General features: G+C 41.9%; 1 protein-coding gene across 5 annotated transcripts in view; it reads left to right on the top strand.

Annotated features, from left to right (window-relative positions):
• Positions 1-24,295, top strand: part of UPF3A (UPF3A regulator of nonsense mediated mRNA decay) — a 45,358-nt gene that overhangs the window by 2,356 nt on the left and 18,707 nt on the right. For 4 of the 5 annotated variants that reach the window (XM_090021579.1, XM_090021597.1, XM_090021587.1 and 1 more), the window contains exons 2-3: positions 2,150-2,256; positions 21,200-21,306. In XM_090021579.1, the coding sequence (XP_089877705.1) occupies positions 2,150-2,256; positions 21,200-21,306 (214 nt within the window). Of the gene's footprint in view, positions 1-2,149; positions 2,257-15,122; positions 15,213-21,195; positions 21,307-24,295 lie in introns of all 5 variants that reach the window. The other variant, XM_090021605.1, reaches the window with a different exon arrangement.

Genomic DNA, 24,295 nt, shown 5'->3' with positions numbered 1-24,295 from the left:
AATCCATGTTCCTCCATGATTAAAACAAAAGACCACTATAAAGAGAGAGTGAGACAGAGACTGCAATCAGTTGAGCAATATTTTATTGTTATAGCTGCAGTGTTAAAGCAGTGTGAAAGCCTACCAGTGTCTTTATCATGATAATAAAGTGAACTCTAAATACGTTTCATGAATTCATGAAACGTGTGGGGGTAGCAAAATATATATATATATTCACAAGGGCTATGGCCCCCCACACAAGAGCCAAATAGCCCCCTGCAGGGGCTACTACAAGGTCGCAAGGCCCACATGCCCCACCCCAGCCCCTGACTGCTGCCTCACTTGGTCCCATCCCCCACAAGCTGCTAGAAGCAGGGGCTGGGGGGTCTTTGGGGCCTCCTGGTACAGTCCCCCCAGGAAGCACGGGGCAGGAGGGCCCAGGCTGGAGCCACTGGGGCTGTCCCTCTGCCCCGTGTTGTGTTGGCGGGGCCCCAGTGACCCTGACAGCAGCTGAACTGCTGGTAAGTGCTGGGGGTTTTTTTGGTATGGGGATGCTGGGGTGGGGAGACTGGGATGGGGGCAGGCAGCGGGTGGGGCCGGGCAGAGCAGGAATGGGGGGGGATGTGGGAAGTGGGGGGTAGGTGGGGGTCCCACCCACAGTCCCCTCCCCCCTCCTCCAGCCCTGCCCCGACCCCTTACTTATAGCACTGGAGCCCTGATGCTGCACAGACCACGTGTTTAGCATCAGGGCAAGGGGCCAACCATAGAGATGCTCTGGCAGCCAGAACATCTTTGTGGAGGACCCAGCCTCCGGTTGCCTCAGCCTTTTTAGAGCCTGCCCTGCTTTTTTAAACTTCATTTTTTTTAGACCCCCCAGGGGTCTAATTTTCTCCCCATGGTGCAAGTTTGCAGTGCGGGGAACATTTTTGCGTTCCTGCACATGTCTTTTGCCCCGTCTCAAAGGCATGAGCATGCTCGTCTGTGTGCGCCCCTTGGGTCCAGGGGTGGGGCACACATGCCCCTTTATAGACTCTATAATACATATATGTATATATGTTTACATGTATGAGAGAGCACAAGCTCCGTGGCCTGAAGTTCACTTCATCAGTTGCTGTGGAAGGCCATGCAGAAAACAAGAGTGTAAAAAGAAGAGAGAAATGAGAATACACCCCTGCATAACATGCAACACACATTTGCATTTTTTTTGCAACATCATTGCATTGTTGACTAATACTGAGTAAGTCATCCACTGTAAGCACCCCTTTCTTCCTTAGCTATGTTATAGCCAAACCCATCATGTCCCATGTCATGTTTGTGCATATTTCTTTGTTTGTAGCACTTTATATTTGTCTTTGTTAAATGTAATCTTGGTGACTACGATCCAGTCCTCCAGTTTATAAAGACCACTTTGGATTTCAGTCCTGTCCCCTAAAGTTTTGACAAGCCCACCAACCTTGGTGGCATCTACAGGTCTGACCACCAGGGATCCTGGTTTACTTGGATTAAAAAAAAATCCCCAATTTTCAGATTAAAAAAGTAATGCCAAATCCACATTTTCCATTATTTAAATGAAACACCACTATACACAGGTCTGTAGTGGTGTTTCATTTAAATAATGGAAAAATGTGGATTTGGGGTTACTTTTTTAATCTGAAAATTGGGGATTTTTTTTTTTTGTTGGAGAAGACGAGGATCCCTGCTGATCACCATATTCTCTGTCCTTGTATCTATACCATGAATAGAAATGTTGAGCAACCTTAGCCCAAAAACAGACCACAATGAAACTCCACTTAAGACTTCCTGCCATATCCATTATTAGATATGTTTTCGTAGCAATTTGGCTTTATGTAATTTATTAATGTCTTTTATTTTTGACTGAAGTATCCTGGCTCTTAAGTTCTTTGTTGTAAGATATTTCCTGTCTCCTAGAATCACACTATATGTAATAGCTGTCAATTCCTCTCCTTTATGTGACAGAAACAGAAATTAGTTGTAGGTTATCCATTCCACTTGCCTGCTGGTGCAAGCAAAATGCATACCAAATGAAAGTTTAAATTCTAGAGAGGGTTTTTTGGAAAAATGCTATATAATTTGTTTACTATTTTTCTAATAATTTTATATCTAGATCAGTGCTAATTGTTATTTTTCTTTTCTCGTTGGTACTTTGCAGGTAGTTATTCGCCGTCTTCCTCCTTGCCTAACTAAAGAGCAACTAGAGGAGCAGCTGCATCCTCTACCTGCCCATGATTATTTTGAATTTTGCACTGCTGATCCCAGGTGAGGATAAGCTGTTTCTTAGTATTAAGAAGAAACAAGGTATTTCTGTGCTTTTGCAAGCAACCTGTCTAAGGTACCTTGGGCATAGTCACATACAAAATTGCATCTCTTGTCCCCAGAACCTCTATCTTTTTGTTATGTTGGTTACCTAGATTTTGCTTTTTTTTATGTAGGGAACTTTAAAATACTCAAGTTCTGTTCCAGCTTTCACTGGTGAAATAGAAGAGAGCTTTTCCTCAATTTATATTATGCCTTCCTAATGCTGAAAAAAACCAGAGCTGGCCAAATGTTCATTTGAATTTAAGTGAACAACTTAATTGCTTCCATATTTACATTAGCTTTTTATTGACTTTCAAAAATCTAGTTCTATTCTCATGAATATTTTTAAAAAGCAAACGTTAAAGATACACAACTAATCAGTCAAAGGTAGAGCTTTTATTTCATTCAATATATTTTGTAATTATTTCATTGGCAATTTAAAAATAATGAAACAAAGGAAGTTTACTAACTATTTGCAGTTGGTGGTATCAACTAAGTTAAGCAAACTTTCTAATGAAACAAGTTTCAGAAAGAGAGGAAATAGAACAATTAAAGTTACTGAAACACTTCTAACATTGTCATATTGCAATGGGACACATCTGTTTGAATGTTGAAGTCACAAAATATGTAGCATAGAGGTACGTATGCTTAACTATATGCTGAATTATCTCTCTAGCCAAGCTATGCATGCACCTCTGGTCACAATTCTGGAATGGTTTATTAGAGCCTGTGACTGCAAAAGCCTTGAGCCTTTCAGAAATATAATCACCAAGCACATTCAAGGAGATGGGTGGGGGGGAAGTTGCCAACAGCCAAACTTGGCTTGCCACATGCATAACATCAGAAGCTTTGGTGCCAGCAATATGTTACTAGTGAAAAATTAGGCAGAGAGCGTGTTTAGGCACCTGCAGTGCTAGGATGGGTTTTTTGAGCATCTGTTAGCAGGATCTTAGTTTCCCTATGTCTTTCTTGAGAATCTAGTCACCATGGTTTAGGAAAGCCTTTTAGGTTTGTGTTCAACTTGTGCTGCAAAAAAACAGTAAAACACCTTCTCTTAAAAAGACTCTCTGTGCCCAATACATAGTGTTTGGCCAAATGCCAGGAAATGTTCCAGGGTTTGTGTAGCTTAATGTAATTCCTTGGACATCTAGGGAATTGAGAATAGGTCCTATATTTACCTTTTTAATTCTCTCATTTTCACGCAAACTAGGCTGCAGTCAACTCCTTCTTTGCCTTATCAGATTGCCTCCACAAGGACTCTAAGTGTTTTGCAAACTCTGTCACATGCTGTATTAATCTTTGTCCTCTCCTATGTAAGAAGTAAGAAAATATGTACAAAAGAAACACTGCCATATTGCTTACATAACCAGCACAGCTCACATTTGGAGTACAAACAAAACCTTTGGTGAGGAAAGATTGTCAAGGAATTTTTAACAATAAATATGAAAAATACATTATTCTTATGGATATTGCATATGTAAAGAAAGAGCCTGAAAAGATTGAGTGAATTATTTGTTGTGAATTATTTTCCCAGCTGAATGCTTACAACACACTGACTTGCTGGTGTCGCTGTCAGCATTCAATTATTGCTTAAGAAGCAGATAATTCTGGATAACTGGGAAAAAAAGAGGAGGACATGGTTAAAGCACTTACAAAATCATCTGCTTTACAGAGTAAGCCTTAACATCTGAAAATGCAGCTTTATTTTTATTTGGTTACTATATTTTGAGAGGTTGAAAACTGACTAACATTTTAGAGACTAGCACAAAAGAGACTCTAAAGTTTCTGACATTTATTACTTGGTGTTTCAGATTTATTTAGTGGCTCTTATTAATCTTTTGGTAAAATAGTGGTCTGGAAGGCACTCTTTTCACTGTGATTTGTATTCCAGTTCCTTGCTGTCTTCTTAGAAACTAAAGCATTGTCTGTGTGGAAAAGATTTTTGGCCTAACTTTGGCTGTTTTAGAAGGAACTACCTTATATCCGTATACCCATAATTTATCTTGCACTGTATGCTATTATAATTATTTTTCCCTGCACATGACAAAATTATAATTTGGAATGAGTTATACCCCTGTAATGTTTCTATGTATGCACCCCCATTTCAGAATAATTATGAAATAGTCCTCCAGCTACTATCCCACACTGCATTGCATCACATCTGCTTTGGCTTTCCTAGTTACCTTTTCTCTCTGCTGCTTAAGGTTGCTGTTGACTCGATATTCCACCCTGTGCCCTGCATTTTGAATAATGTCACGCTCCCAAGCACATCTCTTTGTGATTTCAGCTAATGCCAAGTTCAGACACCCCAAGTGCCATGTAGTCGTTACGTTTAATGCTTCTGCGTGGATTTGTCAGGAGGTCCTGGACTTCCTTGCAATTTTGGGAAAGGAGTGAGTTCAATCTCAACTTCCTGTGGTCACTAAAATGCAAAGATCTACAAGCAACGGGCAGACCAAATGCAATAGCAGTAGCCACAGTACAATCAAGGATCTGTAATGGATTTACAAAAACAGTACTACAAAATCAAGACCTTCCGATACATGTACAGCCTACAAGGAGCTGGACTAGGTTTTTGCTCTAAAAGCTATCACATGTATCCAAGTGTATATTGGAAAATAAGGCAACAGCCTATAGTGAGTCTTCAGAATCCATATAGGCAGTTATGAACTCTCACATAGGAAGACATACACATGGACAACTAAGATCCCTTGAGCACTCTTTGACCCTAGCTGGTGACTCGGTTGGAAATTATCCGCAAGACCCATCTGGAGACATATAGTGACTGTGCAGCAGATGGGACAACATTTGTAAGTACTAAGTGGTGTACTAGAGCAGTTGATCTCATTAGTATCTGTTAGAAGACTTTCTGCCAGGTACTGTTAATATACTGTCAACAGTTATGATTAGCAGGTATTATCGCAACAGAGGCAGACATATCTGCCTCTATTCAGTGCCTTTAACCTTTCATTGGCTTGGCTATTTTTCCAGCTCCCACACTGCATCCATAAGGGTACCAAAATTGGAAAATTTGGGGAATAAAAGTTTTATATATATATTTTTTTTAATACAAAAAAAAGAAAAATTAATCCTGTGCCTATGGACCAAAATGTGAACTTCCTCGGGTCTTATTCTACTTGCTGGGCACATCTACACATGCACATTTACCGTGCAGTGACCAAAGTGACTGTGTAGTACAGGCATACATCTACATGTGCATGCACGTACTGCGCAGTAAATATGGTGACTTATGCTAGTTTGAGCGTAAATTAGATACTTGCATCATGCAGGTATCAAATTTATGCCCAATTAGTTATTGAACAGTAACATTGTGCCATACTGTGCAGTAACAGTGTGTGTGTGGACTGACTTGGGACTAACTTTCGTTTGCTGAAGAAAATGGTTGCACTGTGCTCATATGTCTCATCTTAATGATATCTTATAGTCTGTTGAGGACAAAGGAGACAAAGAACTCTCTTTCCCTGTTCCCACTGTAGAATACTGGAAGTGCCTGTGGTGTCCCATCCAGACAAGATAGAGCAACAATGCCATCTGCACACTTAAACCTAGCATCTACACAAATCTGTTAACCCTGTAGTTTGATAGTTCCTTCAGTTTTAATTGTGTTTCAGTTTCCACTATTTTGTTGCACATAAACTGTCTGCCATTTAAAAAAAATGTGGATTTGATTAAGAACAGCTGTCTTTAATGAATAGGGACCTACTGAAATCACAGTTTTTATGGAGCTGCGATTTCAGGCGTGCTCTGTGCTTTAGGTGCATCCAGTTGGCAGTGACAGGCAAAGCCACTGGGGCTCCTTGGCCAGTCAGGGGATTAAGGTGGCCTGGCATGCTCCGCCCACAAAAATGGCTGCCTGCTGTGTGATCTTCCTGTGAAATCAGCTGACAGCGTCCTCAAGTTCAATAAATCCCTATTAAAACATTGTCTTAAAGTCAGTCTATAAAGTGCATGTATTACGTTGTATGTTATTCAAATTTATTCATGACTTAATTTATTCAATTTCATTCAAATGTATTCATAAGGTGCATGCATTGCAATGTTTTTAATTTATTCAAAATCATGAATAAGCATGGAAGGTTTCTATACAGTGATGATGGCCAGATACTCTTCTCCAGTCCGAAGAACTCAAGTTGGTAATATAGCTTTGCAGTTCTGGAATGAGCTTTATATGGATTTAAGGAAAGAGGAGAGGGCTTCTACATGCTGAAGTCCTGCAGTTGCTGATGCTCATGCCAGATTTGAAGCCTTAACTCTTTGTTGAGATTACTCTTTGTTGGCTAGGCTTGCAAGCAGTGTGCTCCATTAAGTAAAATCTGTTTGGTATTATGTCTCTAGCAGATTTGGGGTTTATCCCATTTCTCTCAGGTTTCCTCCCAGTCTTTAAATCATACACAACTTTATCTTCTGGCCCCACCAGACCCTCCGGAGTTCTCTTAAACACCAATTATACCTTATTATTAAGCCTTACCATAGTCCATAAAGGGTTAACTCCTCCCTCCCCTTGTGGTCTCTTAGACCTGGAGAGAGCCTTGGCTGATGCTTGATACCTTCAGCCTCACTTCCTGCCTGTTTTTAATATCCTTTGGCCAGCCAGTTATTCTAATCAGCTGGTCTGGTCCTCCTTAGGCAGGCCTGTAACCATCCTATACTGCCTAATGCTGTGCTGCAGACCCACCAGCTTGCAGTCTGTCACGATGTCATGCAGAGGAATAACCACCTGGCTGCAGCTTTCTCAACTTTCACTACCCATGAAGCATCTTGGTTACAGTCATGGTGATCTTCCATGTCTTTCAAAACCACATGCCTTCATGATTGTCAATATAGCTAGAATACCCTATTCATCAGAGTTGTAGTACTCAGTAATGGTAATTCAATAGTTCTTGAACATGGTTTGAAATTGAAGCATTTTCAAAATGCTTCACTTGTAAAATCCAGACCCATTACAGGAAGCAAAGGATTAGATGCAGTGGATTTTATCTTGTTATGGTTGTGTATTTTATGTTGTCAAATGTTGTTCTCAACCTGCATTTTAGTATATACATGAACAGAGGAATTTACTACATACACTGATGTGAGTGAAGAACAAGGGATTGCTAACTATTCCAAGATGCAGTGAGAAACCCCTTCACTTTCTCATTTACCTCTGACACGGTATGACAGGGTTGTGTTAGGAATCTTAGCTGTGAGCCCTCATAGTTTTGGGGATATTATACTATTTTACTGTAGTTTTTATCATGTTCTATTTCAATTGAAAAATTAATTATCAATCAAATTCATGAGTGGTCAAGATGAAGACGAATGGCTGATTGGTAGGTATTTTTGCTAAATTAGAATTGCATTTCTTGTTTTTTTTATATGTTAATATTTGTTTAACAATCCTTTTCTTTTTTTATTTTAGGTAAAGGAAAACAAACTAAAATGGTTGTTCTTAATCCACACATTTATGAAGAAATATATTAGAAAAAATTAAATGGAGAATGTGTAAATTATCTGTTTACAAAACATAGAGGAATGCATTCTTCCATAGAAGTAAAGGCTTCGGTGATGATATGCAGCATGTTCATTTGTGGAAGAGATTACCTAGCAATCTAGTTGCCATATAGAGATCAGCATCAAGTGTGCTACGCATCTTTGGTGCAGTGTGCATAGGATCTCAAAGGGTTTTGTGCACAGAGAAAGTGTTGGAAGACAGGTATCCAATATATTAATTGTTAGCTAATGAGACTGTGAACATTACAGAAATTAATTTCATTCAAAAGTTATATTTCACTCATTGCTCAGCAGAAAACAAACTGTCGGGGGTGCTGAGGAAATGTATTCAGCTAGTTACATTGTTATGAGAGGCTGATTTCCATAGAAAATGTCCTAACCAGCATCTCATATCAGCAGACACTGGGTACAGTAAGTCCATCCCAAATGTGGTGTGGATGCTCAGCAGTGCAGTAGTTTTTTTGTTGGACGTGTATGGCAAAATATGGAGTGGCCTTCAAAGAATTCAATCCCATACAACTTTATGAAGAAGCATTTTAAATATAGTATGAGAGGTACACTGGTAGGTATCAAAAAAGAATGAAGTAACCCCAATCATCTTAGCTTTCCACAGTTTGAAAATTCCTAAACAATCTCATACTAGCTGACCTTACCCCTATTATTCACTTCAGAGGGTTTGGGGTAGATCCAATAAAAGAATGTATGTACCTAAAGGAGGACTGAGGTGTACATACCTAAGTCCAAAATTCCAATCTAGGACCCCTTGCTTATCTGCTCCTAAAGCTTGTAAAGGTGAAGGTGGCTGAACTTGCTATAAACCTTCCTGTGTGAAGGAAGTAGCTTAGAGTTCTGCTTCTGTAGAAGTGCCTTCGTTTGATCAACAAGGCATCTAAGCCCATACAGGATTTGGAAACTGGTTGTTCTTCTGCTGATTTTTGTGAACAGCCTAACTCAGTAGGTGTACTCTAAGAATACCTAACAGATGCAAGATCAGGCATCTCACAAACTGCAGTTATGGCAGCTTTCTTCTAAGCAGGGCTCTCAGGAGAAGTTGATGTGCCCAGGCATCTGTCTGTCTTGTGAGACAATAGTTTTGCACTGAGTGAGGTATCAGCTTCTTGAGCCTCTGAGTGTGGCTGTGGAGCCCAGTTCTTGAGTGAAAGTCCATTCCTCAGTTATCGCACGTGAACTTTGTATGTAACAGTCCTGAATGTGGTATGGGGTTCTTTCTAAGTTTTCTTTTTCCTTTGTGTATTGGGCTCTTCTTTCCTTGAGCCTCTATTCTACGCTTATAAACTGTTTACAGGCACTTTGATCTTCTCCCAGTCATTTGGCTCAGTGTTCATTGGTTTCATATTTCTCTTGTAAACATCTTTGGAATGGAGCTAAAGAGTCCCACATGGTATTCTTCCTCTAAAGATTTCTCCATACAAGACATCCATGGGTATATGGCCATCATCCAGTCTTTGCACCTCAAAGTCAATGCTGACTGAGAAGAGAATGGATACTCGGATTGTTGATATATCCAAGACCTCAGTGTGGGCAACTTTCTCCTGCCAAAAATTCCTAGAGTCCAGCGAAGGCAACGTAAGTGGAAGCCCACATTTTATATAAATACTCCAGGACTTAAGGTACTTGCCCAAGGAATGGGAGACCCACGTTTAACACTTTTGTTGGCCTGAGAAGGCTCAAACCTATGTCTACCTTCACTAACACCCCAATCACTGGAGTTTAGTTTAGATCAGGGGTGTTCAACCCTCAGTCTGTAAGCCAAATCCAGCCCATGAAGCCATTTCATCAGGCCCACAGGACTCTTTACAGGTCCAAAAATTTGGCAGGGAGGAGGGAGCAGTAGCAGCATTAATTGCTGCTCCCCTGCTGCCAAATTTCCAGACCTGGGGAGAGCCCTGTTGGCTGGATAATGTGGCTCTGCATACCAGATTGTGTCAGCATGCAGGGCTGGCCTACCACACAGCTACATTGGGGTATGCTGGCTTGGGCCAGTTCATGGCTGCTTCTTGGTGTGCAGGGCTGAGCTGGGCTGATGCATGGCCACATCTTTAGTGAAGGGTCTAGTCCTACGTGCCGGCCCTGTATGAGATCTCGCCCACAGACCAGCCCTGCACCACTTATCTGGTTCATGATGACAAAAGGTTGGGCACCACTGGCCTAAATTAAGTGAGAGCAGTCTCCATCCTTCTTGAATATGTGCCAATGTATAGCACTGAATGTCAGGTTTATAGGGCCAGAGACCTTTTATTCAAAGATGGTTGAATGTAAAATGCAGAGGTAGCCTAGGACATGTCCCTCCAGCTTTAGTGGTTAGTACGGTGCATGTACTAACCACTAAGCTAAAGAATTAGCCTTCCTGTTTGGTCACATGAACCTTGCAATATTTGCTGCATGGAGGCATACCTTTAATAATATGGGCAGACAGTGTCTCTCTAAAATATTCCATGACTTTTTCCAGTGAGGTGCAAGAAGTCAGTTTAAAGCCATCTAGCTGAAAAGGACATTGAATATGTTTTATTTTTTGGTTGAGAACCACTGGGCCTATGATTAAGAGGGGGATGGTTCAGTTTTCTCTGGCTATGTTTTAAAAGAAAATTGTGAAGCCTGCTCAGTTCTTTGAAAGAACAGTAACAGTTCTGGATTCCACCTGGGAAGATAGGCATCTGGAAGTTAGACATTGCCATATTTGATTTATAGATGCCTGAGTCCTGTGTATTTTCAGTCCAGCTATTTGCCTTTGGAGCCACCTGCATTTGAGAAACAGACCTGTAGTTGCTAATCACTCTCCTAGCCACATGCTGAAATAGCATAATGTAAAAGCTATAACAAGGGCTGTCTCAGTTTAGTAGTGTTACTAGGCACTAGGACTGTGCAAAACTTCGGTCACTGATTTGATTCGGTGGTGACTCTCCAAATCGAATCAGGAGAGCCTTTAATCTCTCCGAATCAAGTCAGAATGCTTCAAATTGATTTGGAAAGACTCAGTGATTCGGACATAGACACAGCTTTAAATGTTTTTTTGGCATACCTCAAGGTACCAGGGGGCTCGTAAATGCTGAGGTGCTGGGACAGATGGAGCATCCCACAGGAGCATGAAGGGTCCCCAGCGTGCTTGGCAGGAGACCCAGAAGTGGACCAGAAGCACTTCCAGTCCACTTCTGGGTCTGCCGTGGAGCGCGCCCCGGCTCAGCAACTGGTGCCTCCTGAGTCTGCGGGGGCACCTGGGGTCCCCTTGTGGTCAATTGCTGAGCCGGGGAGATGCAGGAGGGCCCCCCTGCATGATCGGAAGTGGACCCAGAAGTGAACCAGAAGTACTTCCACTTCTAGGTTTGCCACCAAGCATGCGGGGGGGCCCCCGCACTCCTGTGGAACGCTCTATCCACCCCACCATCACAGCCTTCATGAGCCGTGCCTGGTACCCGGAGGTGTGTAGAAAAAACATTTAAAGCTGTGTCTGTGGCTGAATCGCTGATTCTCTGAATCAGCATCGAAGCTTCAGATTTGGTCGAATCGAATCAAGACAGTGATCCAAATCAACAGATTGAATCACTGTCCCCAATTTTGGGCCGAATCCAAATTGAATATGGCCCGTTTTGCACACCCCTGATAGGCACACACTTCTATGTATCTACATTTGTATGCGTTTCTGATACTGCAGGTGATGGTTTTGGTCCTGAATATCTTTTACCATTTTATTAGTGTAAATCTGGTAGCTACACTGGATCCTGTGGCACAATATAATTCTGAAGTCTGCACTTCAGAAAATACTGTCCTGGCTACATTTTCCTATAGTCATCTTTTGCTGATCAGTAATAAATGCTTAGTTGAAAAATTAACTGTTTAAAATGTTTGGTTCTGTTTTGAAATGTATTTACTTCTACAAATCTAAGTGTAAGAAGATAGAGAAATGCTGCTGTTTTGTATGCTGAGGAGAAAGAAATCAATTGTGGTGCCAAAATGGACAGGAACCACCTGCGGGTCTAACATATCCAAAAATGTCTGAAGAATCCTATTTTTATTTCCTATAGTCTTTGGCATTTTTCAGTGTCCCAACCACATGGCTATAAGTTATTTGGGGAGGGCTGGGGCAGGCCAGTGCCTCCCCTTTCTCTTGAAGCTGTTTCACTGTGCAGAAAATGTTTGTTGACTAGAGAGAGGGAGAATTACTAGTTTATGAGTTGGTGCACTTCTCTGAATAGGAGAGTAATAAATACCCTAAATGCTAGACATAATTCCTGCTCAAAGCACTACTTATGAACTTTATGTGAAACTATAATTTAATTAAAATATTAAAACAGTCCTTGGATCAGGGTCTGAAACAAAAGACTCCACCATACCCTAAATTGGTGATTCTCAAGCAGGAGTCCATGGTATCTTGGGGTGCCTTGAGATCCTTTCAGGGGTGCTGTGGGGTGTCACACACTGTTAACCCTGTTAGGTTTATAAACAAGATTAAACCCAGATATTTTGAATATAAATCTACGGTGGTCTTTTTGAGTTCTTTGCAACAGTAAAACATACCCCCCTCCCACCTGATGAGTAGTCTGTAACTTAGTCATTAAGGCATTCTTCATGGAGGTTGTTTTGAATCCCTTCAGGCAAAGGAGTGAATACAATTTGGATTTTGTCCTCAGTAAGTGCAATACCTACTGAGTATTGTATGAAAGAAAAAGGTTGTTTTAATTAAAACTGACCCCTACTCAGTTTTTTAAAGAAGGGGCATAGGGAGTCAGCCACTAGGTTAAGATTCTGAATCCTGAGGAATAGGAAAGTGGGAATTAAAATACACGTTTGGATGCCAATACTGACATACACCTTTTATTGTTTATAAAGAAAACAAAACCAATTCAGTCTTGCACGTAAGGAGCATCTACACATGCAGTTAATGTGACTGAATAAACTCAGTGTATTTGAGCCAGAGTAAACTAATTCAGACATCACCATCTATACATGTATTTAAGCACAGTAATTTACTACGCCATCCAATAGTACTTGACAGGACTATCGGACAGCTTAGTAAATTAGTCTACGCTGGATTAATTGCTATGCACACGTAGATGGTGACACTTTACTTCATGGCAAATTAGTGTGCTGTATAGTAAAGTACATGTGTAGATGTGCCTCTTGTGAACTTTGAGTGCTGAATTTTATTTCCTATTAAAATCAGTGGGTGGGATATTGATTCTATTTCATTTTGACTTTTTTCATGGCTGCATCACTATAGTGCTATGTACTTTCTCAGAAATGTTGGAAATGTCACCAATATATTTCATTAACATTAGTTCTTATTAACATGTATTAATTTTTTTTGTGAATTTTAACGTTACTGTCACTGGAGTTTTCCTCCAAAGTGAAGTCTTTCATAAAGATATAAATGCAGCGTTTCTGTTTTTTAACTTATTTGTAAAGTAAGAGATGTCTCAGTTAAGACCCCAGTGTTGCAAACATACAGGTAAGTAACTTCATTTGCATGCATAATTATCCATCTAAGTGCTCAGGAGCAATGCTTTATCATTGTACACCATTAGCAGGATGTGTTTTTCTTTAAGTCAAGTTTTGGCTCCACAGCCAGCAATTTGACCTGGCCACCACTTAGCTTTTCTTTATTCTATAGGTCTAAGGCTTCATAGAAATGCTAGATAATAAACATTTCCAGAACAGCAAATTAGTTTATCTGTCACAACTAGAACATGGGTGGTTAGGCCTAGTAGTGTTTAGGCCTGGGGTCAGGAATTGGAGTCCAAGGTCTAGAACCAGTTGACAAGCTGGAATTCAAAGGTCAAAGTCATGGTCAAGGACAGGCAAGGGTCATGGAACTAGAATTAGGGAACTGATTCAAGCCAGAGCTGGAAGCCAGAGTCACCAGCCAGAGATCTCGCTCGGCTTAGCTAGGTTCAGGCACTAAAATCAAAGCAAGCACAAAGGTTAAGACTGTGCAAGCTCACCAGCTGTTTTGTTGTGCAGATACCTTACTGGTGTCTCCCTGCTGCTTTTAGGGCTTTATTAAGGATGGCATTGGCTTCTTGTAAATGCAGCAGCCAGTGACTGACTGCATGAGGGGTGTGCAGCTGGAGCATATCTCACTTGGGTATCCACTCCTAACAACAAACTAATTCAGAAGGATAAAAAAATTATTCCAGATATATGTCCAAGTGTATCCTGTGCATACACCCTCTGCATCCAAGACTGAAGACCTTTGAATAGCATTTGGGCTGTATTAACACTGTGCTTGTCCTCATATCTCCCTTACCCAAGGGCAAAATGGACAGAGTAGCCACAACCATTCCTCAGGCTCTTCTTACTACCTAAGTTAGGAAGACAGAACAAGCAATTGTCTTTTGCAGTTCATGCACTGCCTTTTGCAGTCTGAATAACGAACAGCTGGTAAAGTTAATTTTATTTTATTTCTCTTGTCCTCCTCCCCTCCAATACCCTTACATGTAATGTGTCCTGCCTTAATTTTCTTTGTCTCTACCCACAACCAAAAAGACATTCAAAGCTGGCAAGCTCCAAATTATCTTCATTCAATGATACATATTTTACACATGGACAGCTACTCTCTGTTCTGTCTTGCTAGTAGCAATGTGCCAGAGTACTAGTTAGTGTGCCGTTCCTTGAGCAATGTGAGGAGTGTCAAATCCTGAAGAGTGAGGGTCAGCTTTTAAGCCAGATCCAACCTTTTCTAATATCCATGTAATCCGGTATCCCAATCAACCAGTATACCACACTCACAGCTGATATTGGCAAAAAAACCCTTCAGTACCATCAGGACAGGATTTAGTGTTAATGACTGTTTTGATACTGGCTGTCACCTTGACACCAACCACCAGTTCCACACCTACCTGAGACAGAGGAGGTAGGCATGGGATAGGCACGATACTAGGTAGCAGTCCCTTTTTTTTTTCTATAAGGCGAAAGTTCAAGTCTTCACTTTCCAGGGAATAGAGCACTAGGATCATTTTTCCAACAGAAGCAAGTGACACTTCGGCTTAATATCAACAAACTGTGAATGATGTTTAGTACTCAAACTTGAAAATATTGGCAAAACACAAAATCCAGCATTGATATCAATACTGACATCAGCAATGATATCAATATCAGGTTTGATGCAAGGTACTGAGATTGGCAACATCAGTGGAAGCTGCGGCAGTACTTACTAATATAGTTTTGAAAGAAGTGACCTATACTGTCACCAGCAGGGGCGCCTTTGTTTGGCAACTATACGTTTCTGATATCACAGTACCAAGGCTGCTTCAAAGATTGGTACTGTCTTTGAATATATTTCTTCTTTGTCTCCATTACCTGGCCACATCTTCTATTTGTGATCCAGCAAGAAATCTTTTTGATCAGAAATATCAGAGATTCTCGTTTTAGAGCTCCAAGCATAGCCAGTGGCCAGGTAAATCTTGCTAGAAGCAGACTTACAAATGAATATATGAGTTGTCAGTTTTTCGTGTTGGACACTAAGAATTTTCTCTGCTTCTTCTCTTGCAAAGGCATTATTCATAGATGCATCAGGTACAGGTTGCATTGAACACTCAAGCCACATCTAAGTAAAAAGGGCTTTGTTTGGAAAGTATTCATTCACATAAATGTTCTAAAACTCAGCAATCAGATAGGCTTGTATGGCATTTCATCCTGTTTTACAGAACTTCGTAGTGTTGATTCTTACAAACAAGTTCAGTGTAGTATATATTATTATGTAACATCGAATGTATATTAGGGGTGCACTGATAAAGATTTTCTTGGCCAATACTGATAACCACTTATTCACCAGGCATATCGGCTGATACCAATCTGATAACTGATTTACAGGAATGCAGCTGGGCAGCTTGGAGAGCAGTGCCCTGCAGGCAAGTCTGTGGAGGCGAAGGAGTGGGGAGGGGCAGATTGAGGCCCCCTAGTGAGGGAGGGAGTGGGGCTGGGGCTGAGGCTGGGGCAGGGTGGTGAATGGGACCCTGGGGCCAAGGTGGGGAGTGAAACAGAGACACAGGTGGCTTGTCCAGTGTCCCGGTACTTAAAAATTGGGGGGGGGTGGCACTTGAACTAAAGCTCAAAGAATGAGCTTTAGTTCAAGTGCTCTTGCCACCATTTTTAAGCACCAGGAAGCTTTTACTAGTGGAGCCAAGTGGGACGAAGGCAAGAGGTGGGCTGCCTGCTGTGGGTTCAGGGCACTCCACTGGCCAGGGGACACTTGGCCAGTGTGCAGCTCCTGGGGTAAAGCAGCAGGGTGGGGAGCCCTGAGCCCACAGCAGGCAGCTTACATTTGCCTTCACCCTGCTTGGCTCTGATTCTAAAATATCCTAGCACTTAAAAATGGTGGTGGTGGTGCTTGAACTAAAGGTCATTCTTTGAGCTTTAGTTCAAATGCCCCTGCTGCCATTTTTAAGCACTGAGATGCTGATCTTGTGGACAAGCAACCTGTGGCTCTGTCCTGCTCCCCGCCCCTGCCCTAATTCTCATTGTGGGGACCTCAATCTGCCCTGCTCCCCTACACCCCTTCCCTTCCACAGACTTATCTGCAGAGCACTGCTCTCCACACTGCCCAGCTGTATTCCTGGCCATGTTTGGAGACCCTGGCTGGAAGGCATATTATGTTTATCGGTACATTATTGGCTACACCAGCCCATAAAAGCTGATAGCCAATAATGTTAATTTTCCTTTTATCAATGCCGATCTGATATGGCGCCAATATATCTGTGCACCTCTAATATATGTAACACTTGCGCATATGTTTGCATGTGTGTCTGTGTGTATAATGTGTGTGTGTGTGCGTAAAGCAGAGATCCCCACTCATCATCCTTGTGTCAGGACACAGTAAAATTGTTAGCCTTGTGGCAACACCACAGGCAAATCTCAGTCGTTCTTCATCTTCTCAAAGTTAGCAAAAGCCTACTGGACTTCTTAACCACCAACCAAGAGTGATGTCTGAAGAGTTCTGTCCAGTCAATGTTCCATTAGTGAGGAAATCCCCTTAGAAACTTGGTACCACCAAGGACAATATGAAATATCTGGCATTTTGTTCTAGCGAGTCATAATGATCCTCTTCATACAGTAGGAAAGGATCTCATGTATGTAGTTCTGATGCTTTTGATGCCAAGTCAGAAACAATACAACAGCACTAATTCTGATAGCTCAATATTGGAGCTAGCCATTTTTGGCTAACATCTTTTATAGATGTCTACTTGGCATCAGATAACACTTCCAAACTGGCCAGACATACTGCTGTAGAACAAAGATCAGATAATTTATTCAGAACCACTTACTACAACAGACAGCTTACCTTTTGGCTGATAGAGACTAACAGAGACTATTCGCCAAAAGCACAAGAGGTCTTACTGCAAAGTAGAAAGCTCTCCATCTAGAAGAATAAATAGAAATAATTTTCATTTGGGGCCACTTGGCACAACATCGACCTAGTGAAGGGTTCCATAAGTGAGATCCTCCATTTTATTCTGTATTTTAATTTTTTTTGGACTCCCATTTAAACTTGTTAAGGTGTCTGCTTACGTAATCATACAAACTTGGGTGGAAGGTTGGGCAGAGATGCACCTTACAGACTAATTGAATCAGATGCATACACTTTCATGAGCAAAAGCTCACTTCAGACGCTATAAAAGATGTACAGAGAGCAGACTATCAAATAGAATGCTCTAAAAAGAAAAGGGAAAAGAGCAAGGTTGGGGGCAATGCTGAACAAGGCAAGGAAGTTATACAACTTTCACCCCACCCCTCCATCAGAATGACCCTGGAATACTCCATTCAGCAAATTCATTTCTTAGACACCATGATGATGTAGGTTTGCAATGGCCAGGTTGCTACCATATTGTTTTGGAAACCTACCAGCTGCCACAGCTACCACCATGCCACTAGCTTTCATCCTAAGCACACTGCTATATCCACTGTCTACAGCCAAGCTCTTCATTAACAACTGCTTCACCTCCACCTACCTCCCTTCCCTCATTTATATTTAGTCCATTCTCTCTGATAGCCTTCTCTCTGCATGTCCTTTCATAGTATCTGCTGAAGTGAACTTTTGCTCACAAAAGTTTTTGTATTTGCATTCAATACATCTCTACTCTGCCTTCTCCGTGGCTTCACACTAACACAGCTAACTGTCTCTTTCTGCTCATATGAACTTAGAAACATAGGACTAAAAGGGAACTGCTGGATCATCAAATCCAATTCTCCACATACTCTACCCCAAAGAAACAGAAGTTGAAGTAGATAAGTAATATATTTGAAGAAGGTGGAGAATTTTCTTTTGGCCTTTTCAGACAATTTTGTAATAATCGGGTGTCCAGAATGGTCCACAGAGACATCCACTCTAGCCTATCCCATGAGCTATAGGTTCAAAGCATGCCATACAAACTTAATATCCTTTGTGCCAAAAGAAAGAAAAGGGAAAAAAACCCCACCTGCAATCTGTCACAGGAAGACAGAGGAGAGAGGGGACACAACCAGTGCTATAGTCCCTGCAAAGTAAGGAAATTAGTTATGTAAAATATACATACAATCCTAGGAAGTGGACTCTTACCTGTGCTACAGAAAGGAAAACTGCCTAATGGTCTCTGCCAATCTATCATGGGGAAAATGTCCTTCTTTATCCCAAACCTGGTGCCTAGTTTAATCCTGAGTGCATGAGGAAGACCCAGCAGCTAGCCCCTGGAGATTTCAGCTTAACATTTAGGAGCATTCTGGCCAATGTGTGATATGGCAGAAGGAGAAGGAAAGAACCACAGAAGCCAAAGAAGGTATTTATGACAGAAAGAAAATTTCTTTCTGGTTCCTGCAGGCAGCCAATCTAAGTTATGAAGCATGCAATGTAATATATTACAAAAGGAATTCAAGCATCAGGCAAATTCAAAAGTCAAAAGCATTAACAAGGAAAGAACAAGGAATCTAACCCAGAAAAGGCTATTGCAGCTACCTAATCCAGACTTCCTTATGTGCACATAAAAATATAGAAACTTAAAGCATGTATTCAAAACACAAATTGTCCCAAGAATTTGGGGATATTGAAAGCCTACCAGTGTAGAACTGTTCTAGTGTTCCACTTCGCCAGTGTTCGCAAGCTGTGTCTTATTCTGAAATTGCTTTCTCCAACTTCATTCTGTGTCTCTAAATCCTGCCCTTATATAGCCAATCCGTGCATTTATTTTCTTTTTTAGCCCTTCCTGGGAATACCAAACACCTGAAGTCTGACATTACATGTTCTGCTTACTGTTCCAAGAACATTGTTAATTTATCATACTATCCCTTCCATAAACTTAGCAAATTCCATCTTGAAGCATTTTGGGTTCCCCCGCTGCTTTATGGTGCTCTGATTGCTTTGTTTAGAAGACCATTCTAGAATTGCACTCCTCTGGTGGTTAGAAGCCACCTTTTTATTTTTAATCAGAATTTATTCATTGTTAATTATTTGACCTTGTACCAATATTGTCCTTCATCTTATATATCATCTTTCCTGAAATCCTGTTCTGTTTTTTTCTCACCCCACATTATCTGAAGGGGGCTATCCTACAGCAGAGTTAATTTACCGCACCCTAATACCAGTGCACGTATAGACTGTGACTCTTTACTGCGGAGCTAAGTTCATAGATTTCATAGAGATTAGGACTGGAAAGGACCTTGGAAAATCATCGAGTCCAGCCCCTTGCCCAAAGGGCAGGAAGTCAGCTGGGGTCAAATTCAAAAAAAAAAAAAAAGGATCCCAGCAAGATAAGCATCCTGTTTGCTCTTGAAGGTGTTCAAGGTAGGTGCTTGAACCACCTCTGATGGCAGACTGTTCCAGACCATGGGGGCTTGGACATTAAAGAAATTCTTCCTTATGTCCAGTCTGAAACGGTCATGGAGGAGTTTGTGACCGTTTGACCTCATCATCCCTTGGGGCACTCTGGTGAAAAAACGTTCCCCCAGATCCTGGTGGTCACCCCTGATAAACTTATAGGGGGCCATCAGATCACCCCTGAGCCTGAGCTTTTCCAGGCTAAACAGCCCCATGGCTCTCAGCCTGTCATTGTAAGGTCTGTTGTCCTGACCTCTGATTATGCGCGTGGCTCTTCTCTGGACTCCCTCAAGCTTCTCTGCATCCTTTTTGAATTGTGGAGCCCAAAACTGGACGCAGTACTCCAGCTGCGGTCTTACCAAAGCCGAGTACAAGGGGAGAATGATGTCCTGGGGTTTGCTTAATTAGTCAACTGCATTAAAGTGCACAAGTAGTTGCACCTAGTATGTATCAATCTGTGATTATATGATTAATATACCCATTACACCAACTATTAAATCTCACTACATGAGAGCAAAAACTTCATCCTGTTTGTTTACCCTACATCTGCAAATCTTTAGGTAAACTACAAGGCATAATTCCTTTGTTTTTGTTAAACAGTTGTTCTGGCCACAAGACCAGATGCCAAATTTGGTAGGACAGTATTACAGTCATATTTTCCTTTTTGATAAGCAGTGTTCCTCAGTCCCACATTTCACATTGGGCACTGCTTTCTACCACCCTAGTTTGTGATTCACATAGACATATACTTAGAAAAGAAAGGACAATTACTTAACTAAAAATAACCACAGTCCTTTAAAATGTGTTCTTGTGGAACCCACAGCATGCTCTTGATCCTTACTTTTTCTGAGTCTATGTTATCTGGGATTCTTAATTAGTAAGGAAACTGAGGAATAGTTGCAGCCCCTTTTTCATTTGGGTCCTTGAGTGGCAAGGGCCTGAGAACAAGCATAGGTATAGGCCAGAGGACACTGCTATTTTTTAGCTGTTGATCCAGCATACATTAAACATGTGTACTTAAGAGTGGGATCCTCATAGAAAACATCATAGCTAGCAAGCACAGGGTAGGCAACAACTGTTCTTTTTAATGGAAACCTTTGGCTGTTAGAAATGTCCTTTATGGGTGTAAACTGTCTGCTGGAGTTGTAGATAATATATATCTGCCAAGGTTCCATTGTATGTTTTTATTTTGATGCCCCTCAGAATATTCTCTTGCCACTTATTAAAATGTTTTATGGACAGATACAAAGATTCACCATGGCAGCTTTGTAGCTGCCAAGCAGCCTGATTCTTCTTTGCTCAAGAGGGGCAACAAAATATTTCATGAGCATGCTCAAAAAGTTTGCCAATAGCTCTTATGTCACTGTTACTGGAAGGAAGTCTCAAGGGACTAAAGAGGCCCTGAGATTAGAGAAAGAGGTATTTGTCTCCTAACTCAGAATTAATCTTCCTGGTATAGCTGCAACACCCAGTTCCACTTGACTTAAATCTTTGTTAAGTATATATGGAAATGTTGCCTTCTCTGATATATAAGTTTAATGCAGACTTTTCTTCAAGGAGATGAGGTTTATGAAAAATTGTTTCTTGTTGCAGCCTTTATCCACATCTCTACTCCAGAGCATACATTAACTTTAGAAATCCTGAGGACATCCTTCTTTTTAGAGATCGATTTGATGGCTATGTCTTCATTGATAATAAAGGTTGGACTATTTGTATTTTTAAAAATCTCAGTGCAACCTGTTGATCATACATGATATTTTTCCTGAAATGTCTGGAATTGACATGCGTAAAGGGATTCTGTAACTCTCAAGAATAGGAATTATTTTGGAAATTTTTGCTGAATATAAATAATTATGTCCCAAAAAACTATATTAAAAAACCTTTAGATTGTGAAATTAAGCTATAAAAGTTAGGGAATATCAGAAATAAGATTGCCTATGCAATCTTCATTTGTCTTGTGTGTGTATATAAACCATCGGACTATGGTTTTTTTTTTCTCTGGACTCCTGCTTCATTCCATTCCATGGATGATGCTCATGAAAGGAGAGTAGTTCAGTAGTTTGAATAATGGATGGGAGCAGACACTCAGAGTTGTGAATAAAAGCCACATCTCTCAATCTGTGCTCACATCCGTTGTTCTTTAAACCACCCAAACCCTGTTAATGACCGCATAGGCCTCTCTATGGCATTCATCACTGTGCTATTTGAGTAATTTATCTTCACAGTAGTCCTGTAAGATAAGATGGTATGGTTTATCTCCATTTTCTACCTGGGAAATGTAGAACAATTTTAAATCTACACTAATTTTGGGTGCTCCATTTTTGCTACATGTGGCTGTATTTTACAGAATACTTTCATTGTATACACTTTATATGTTCAGAGCAGTTTCCATTTGACTACGGTGTCAGTTGTGACACCGTACTTCTACTGATGAGACCCCAGGTGTCTCGAGTTGGGTCCCAAGAAAATGAGACTCACAAAGCTAGTTGTCATCTATGAAAAGTTTGATCAAAATAGTGTGGCCAGCATCACATAGAACTCTGTGATACAAAGTGCCATCTCTAGGTGAAGGTTTTTACTTGCATTCCCGTCTTAATTCATTTGAGCTAATTGATTACAGTATAGTAGTACAGTAGACTAATTAGTAGCAATATCAAGCTATTAACTTCTTTGTGAACCAGCCAGTAGTAGGTGATGAGGCAATTAATTAGCCAGTGGGTTTCACAGTTGTTTGCTAGCCAGCAAAGAGATGTTGTGACATAGAAATGTGTTAATTCTAGAGTCTAGAGGGAAATAGGCTCTTGTGGTTAGGGTCCCATCATATCCCTGGGCCTTTAGCCTGTCCCTGTTGTGCTCTGCTTTCTGCTCTTTCACCTCTTGAGTTTCTGGACCTGTGCTCCTGTTCCCTTCTTGAGCTAATGTTTTTGCCTCCCCTCCTGCCTCTGTTCCCTTGAACACCTCTCTCCTGCCCTCTTTCCATGCTGTTGCATCCCAGTCCCCATCCCAATCCCCAGCTATCTCAGCCATATGGGGATGGGGATGGTCCCAATCCCCATATGGCAGGGAGACAGCTGCCCTTGCAGCTGGCACAGCTCCCCTCTTCTATTGCAATGTTCCTTTCTTTACATATTCTCTCTTGCGCCTGTTCCTGTCCATCCCATACTCCTATCCCTATTTCCCAGCTATAGCACATACTCTTCCCATTCATTCTGGTCCTGTCTTACTTCATAGCTCAGACTTTTGTCCTATCCTGGCTCCTCTTTTTACCTCCATTTCTACTTAGAGACAGATTGTTTCTTCCTCCTGCACATTCTTTAGATGTAAACAGGAATAGCATTTGGAGCACAGGCAAGGTAATCTCCATGCTTTCAATTTTGGTGCTCGGTTACCAGGAAGAGTATCTCAGGGAAAGTCCAGCTTAGCTCCAGTAGTCCTGGCAAAAACCATGCTCATCTGCAGTGTAATGATGTAACTGGGACCCTGGAGCAAGCGGAAGAGGCAACTTCCAGTTGCCACCGTGATCAGGAACTCAAATGTGCAGTTACCAGCAGCAGCTGTGTTTTTCAACCCCAGTTGGTGCCCGAAGTGGTTGCCTCTATCATCTTCCCCCCCAGCCTCGTGGTTATGCCACTGATTCAGTGGCCACATCTGCATGTGTAGTTAATACCCCTAAACTTTCTTCGCAGAAAATTCAGACTCATTAAAGTGCTCCAGGGTACATGTCTGCACCTGTGCCCCCACTGGGAGCAAATTGCACCTGACGGGAGTAGCCCCAGTCCAGCCTACACATGTGTCCCACTGCAACAGCCAGGGGGAGCTCCAGGCTCCCTAGGGTACAAGCCCCAGGGCTGTCAGGGGGCACAGGGGCTGGGCCTGATCCCCATATAGCTGGGATGCAGCAGTTTCGGCTGCCAAAACAGCTCTCTCAGTCATATGGGGATCAGTATGGGACCCAGTCTCCACGTGGCTGAGACACAGCACTCTCAGCTGCTGGGACAGCTCTCCTAGCTGTGTGGATTGGGATGGTCCCAGTCCCCATATGGCAGGGAGACAGCTGCCCTTGCAGCTGGCACAGCTCCCTTCTGCCCCTCCTCCGCTGCATCAGGACTTAACTATGCAGCAGCAGGCCCCCTGCTGCCTGGGCTGTCTACATGTATGCTACTGCACAGTAGCTAATACACCCTTAATCTAGTACTTGTATTTCCTGGTACTAGCAAACAGTGCATTAGCCTAATTTACTGTGCAGTAAGTCCTGCACATGTGTAGATGGTAATGCTTTATTGCATGTTAGATTAGTCTAATGCAAAGTAAAGTGTCTCGTATAGATGTACCCAGTCACTCTTTGCAGTAATCCATGCACAGGCTAGCCCACAGAAGGGACGAAGGTATAGAGCAGGGGTGCCAACCTGTGGCATGTGTGCGACAACTGGCATGGACAACCTCTGTGTATGGCATGCAGCAGACCAGGGAGGGGACTGGCAGCACAGTTGCAAATAGGGTAGGAACAGAAAGCAGAACAGCAGATTGCGTAGTGGCACAGGGCATGGAGCGGTAAGAGCAGCTAGTCGGGTAGGGGAAGAGGATCAGATGGGCACTTGGGGAGAGTGCAAGGCTAATTGGTGGCCTGTCTGCCAAAAAGGCTTGCTCCTGCTCCCCCATTCCCACCCCAGCATAGAGCATGTTCAATGG

This window comes from Crocodylus siamensis, chromosome 1, assembly GCF_052110815.1.
Source record: "Crocodylus siamensis isolate JL-2025a chromosome 1, ASM5211081v1, whole genome shotgun sequence".
Lineage (NCBI taxonomy): Eukaryota > Metazoa > Chordata > Crocodylia > Crocodylidae > Crocodylus > Crocodylus siamensis.
This window is presented reverse-complemented; position numbering and strand designations above follow the sequence as displayed.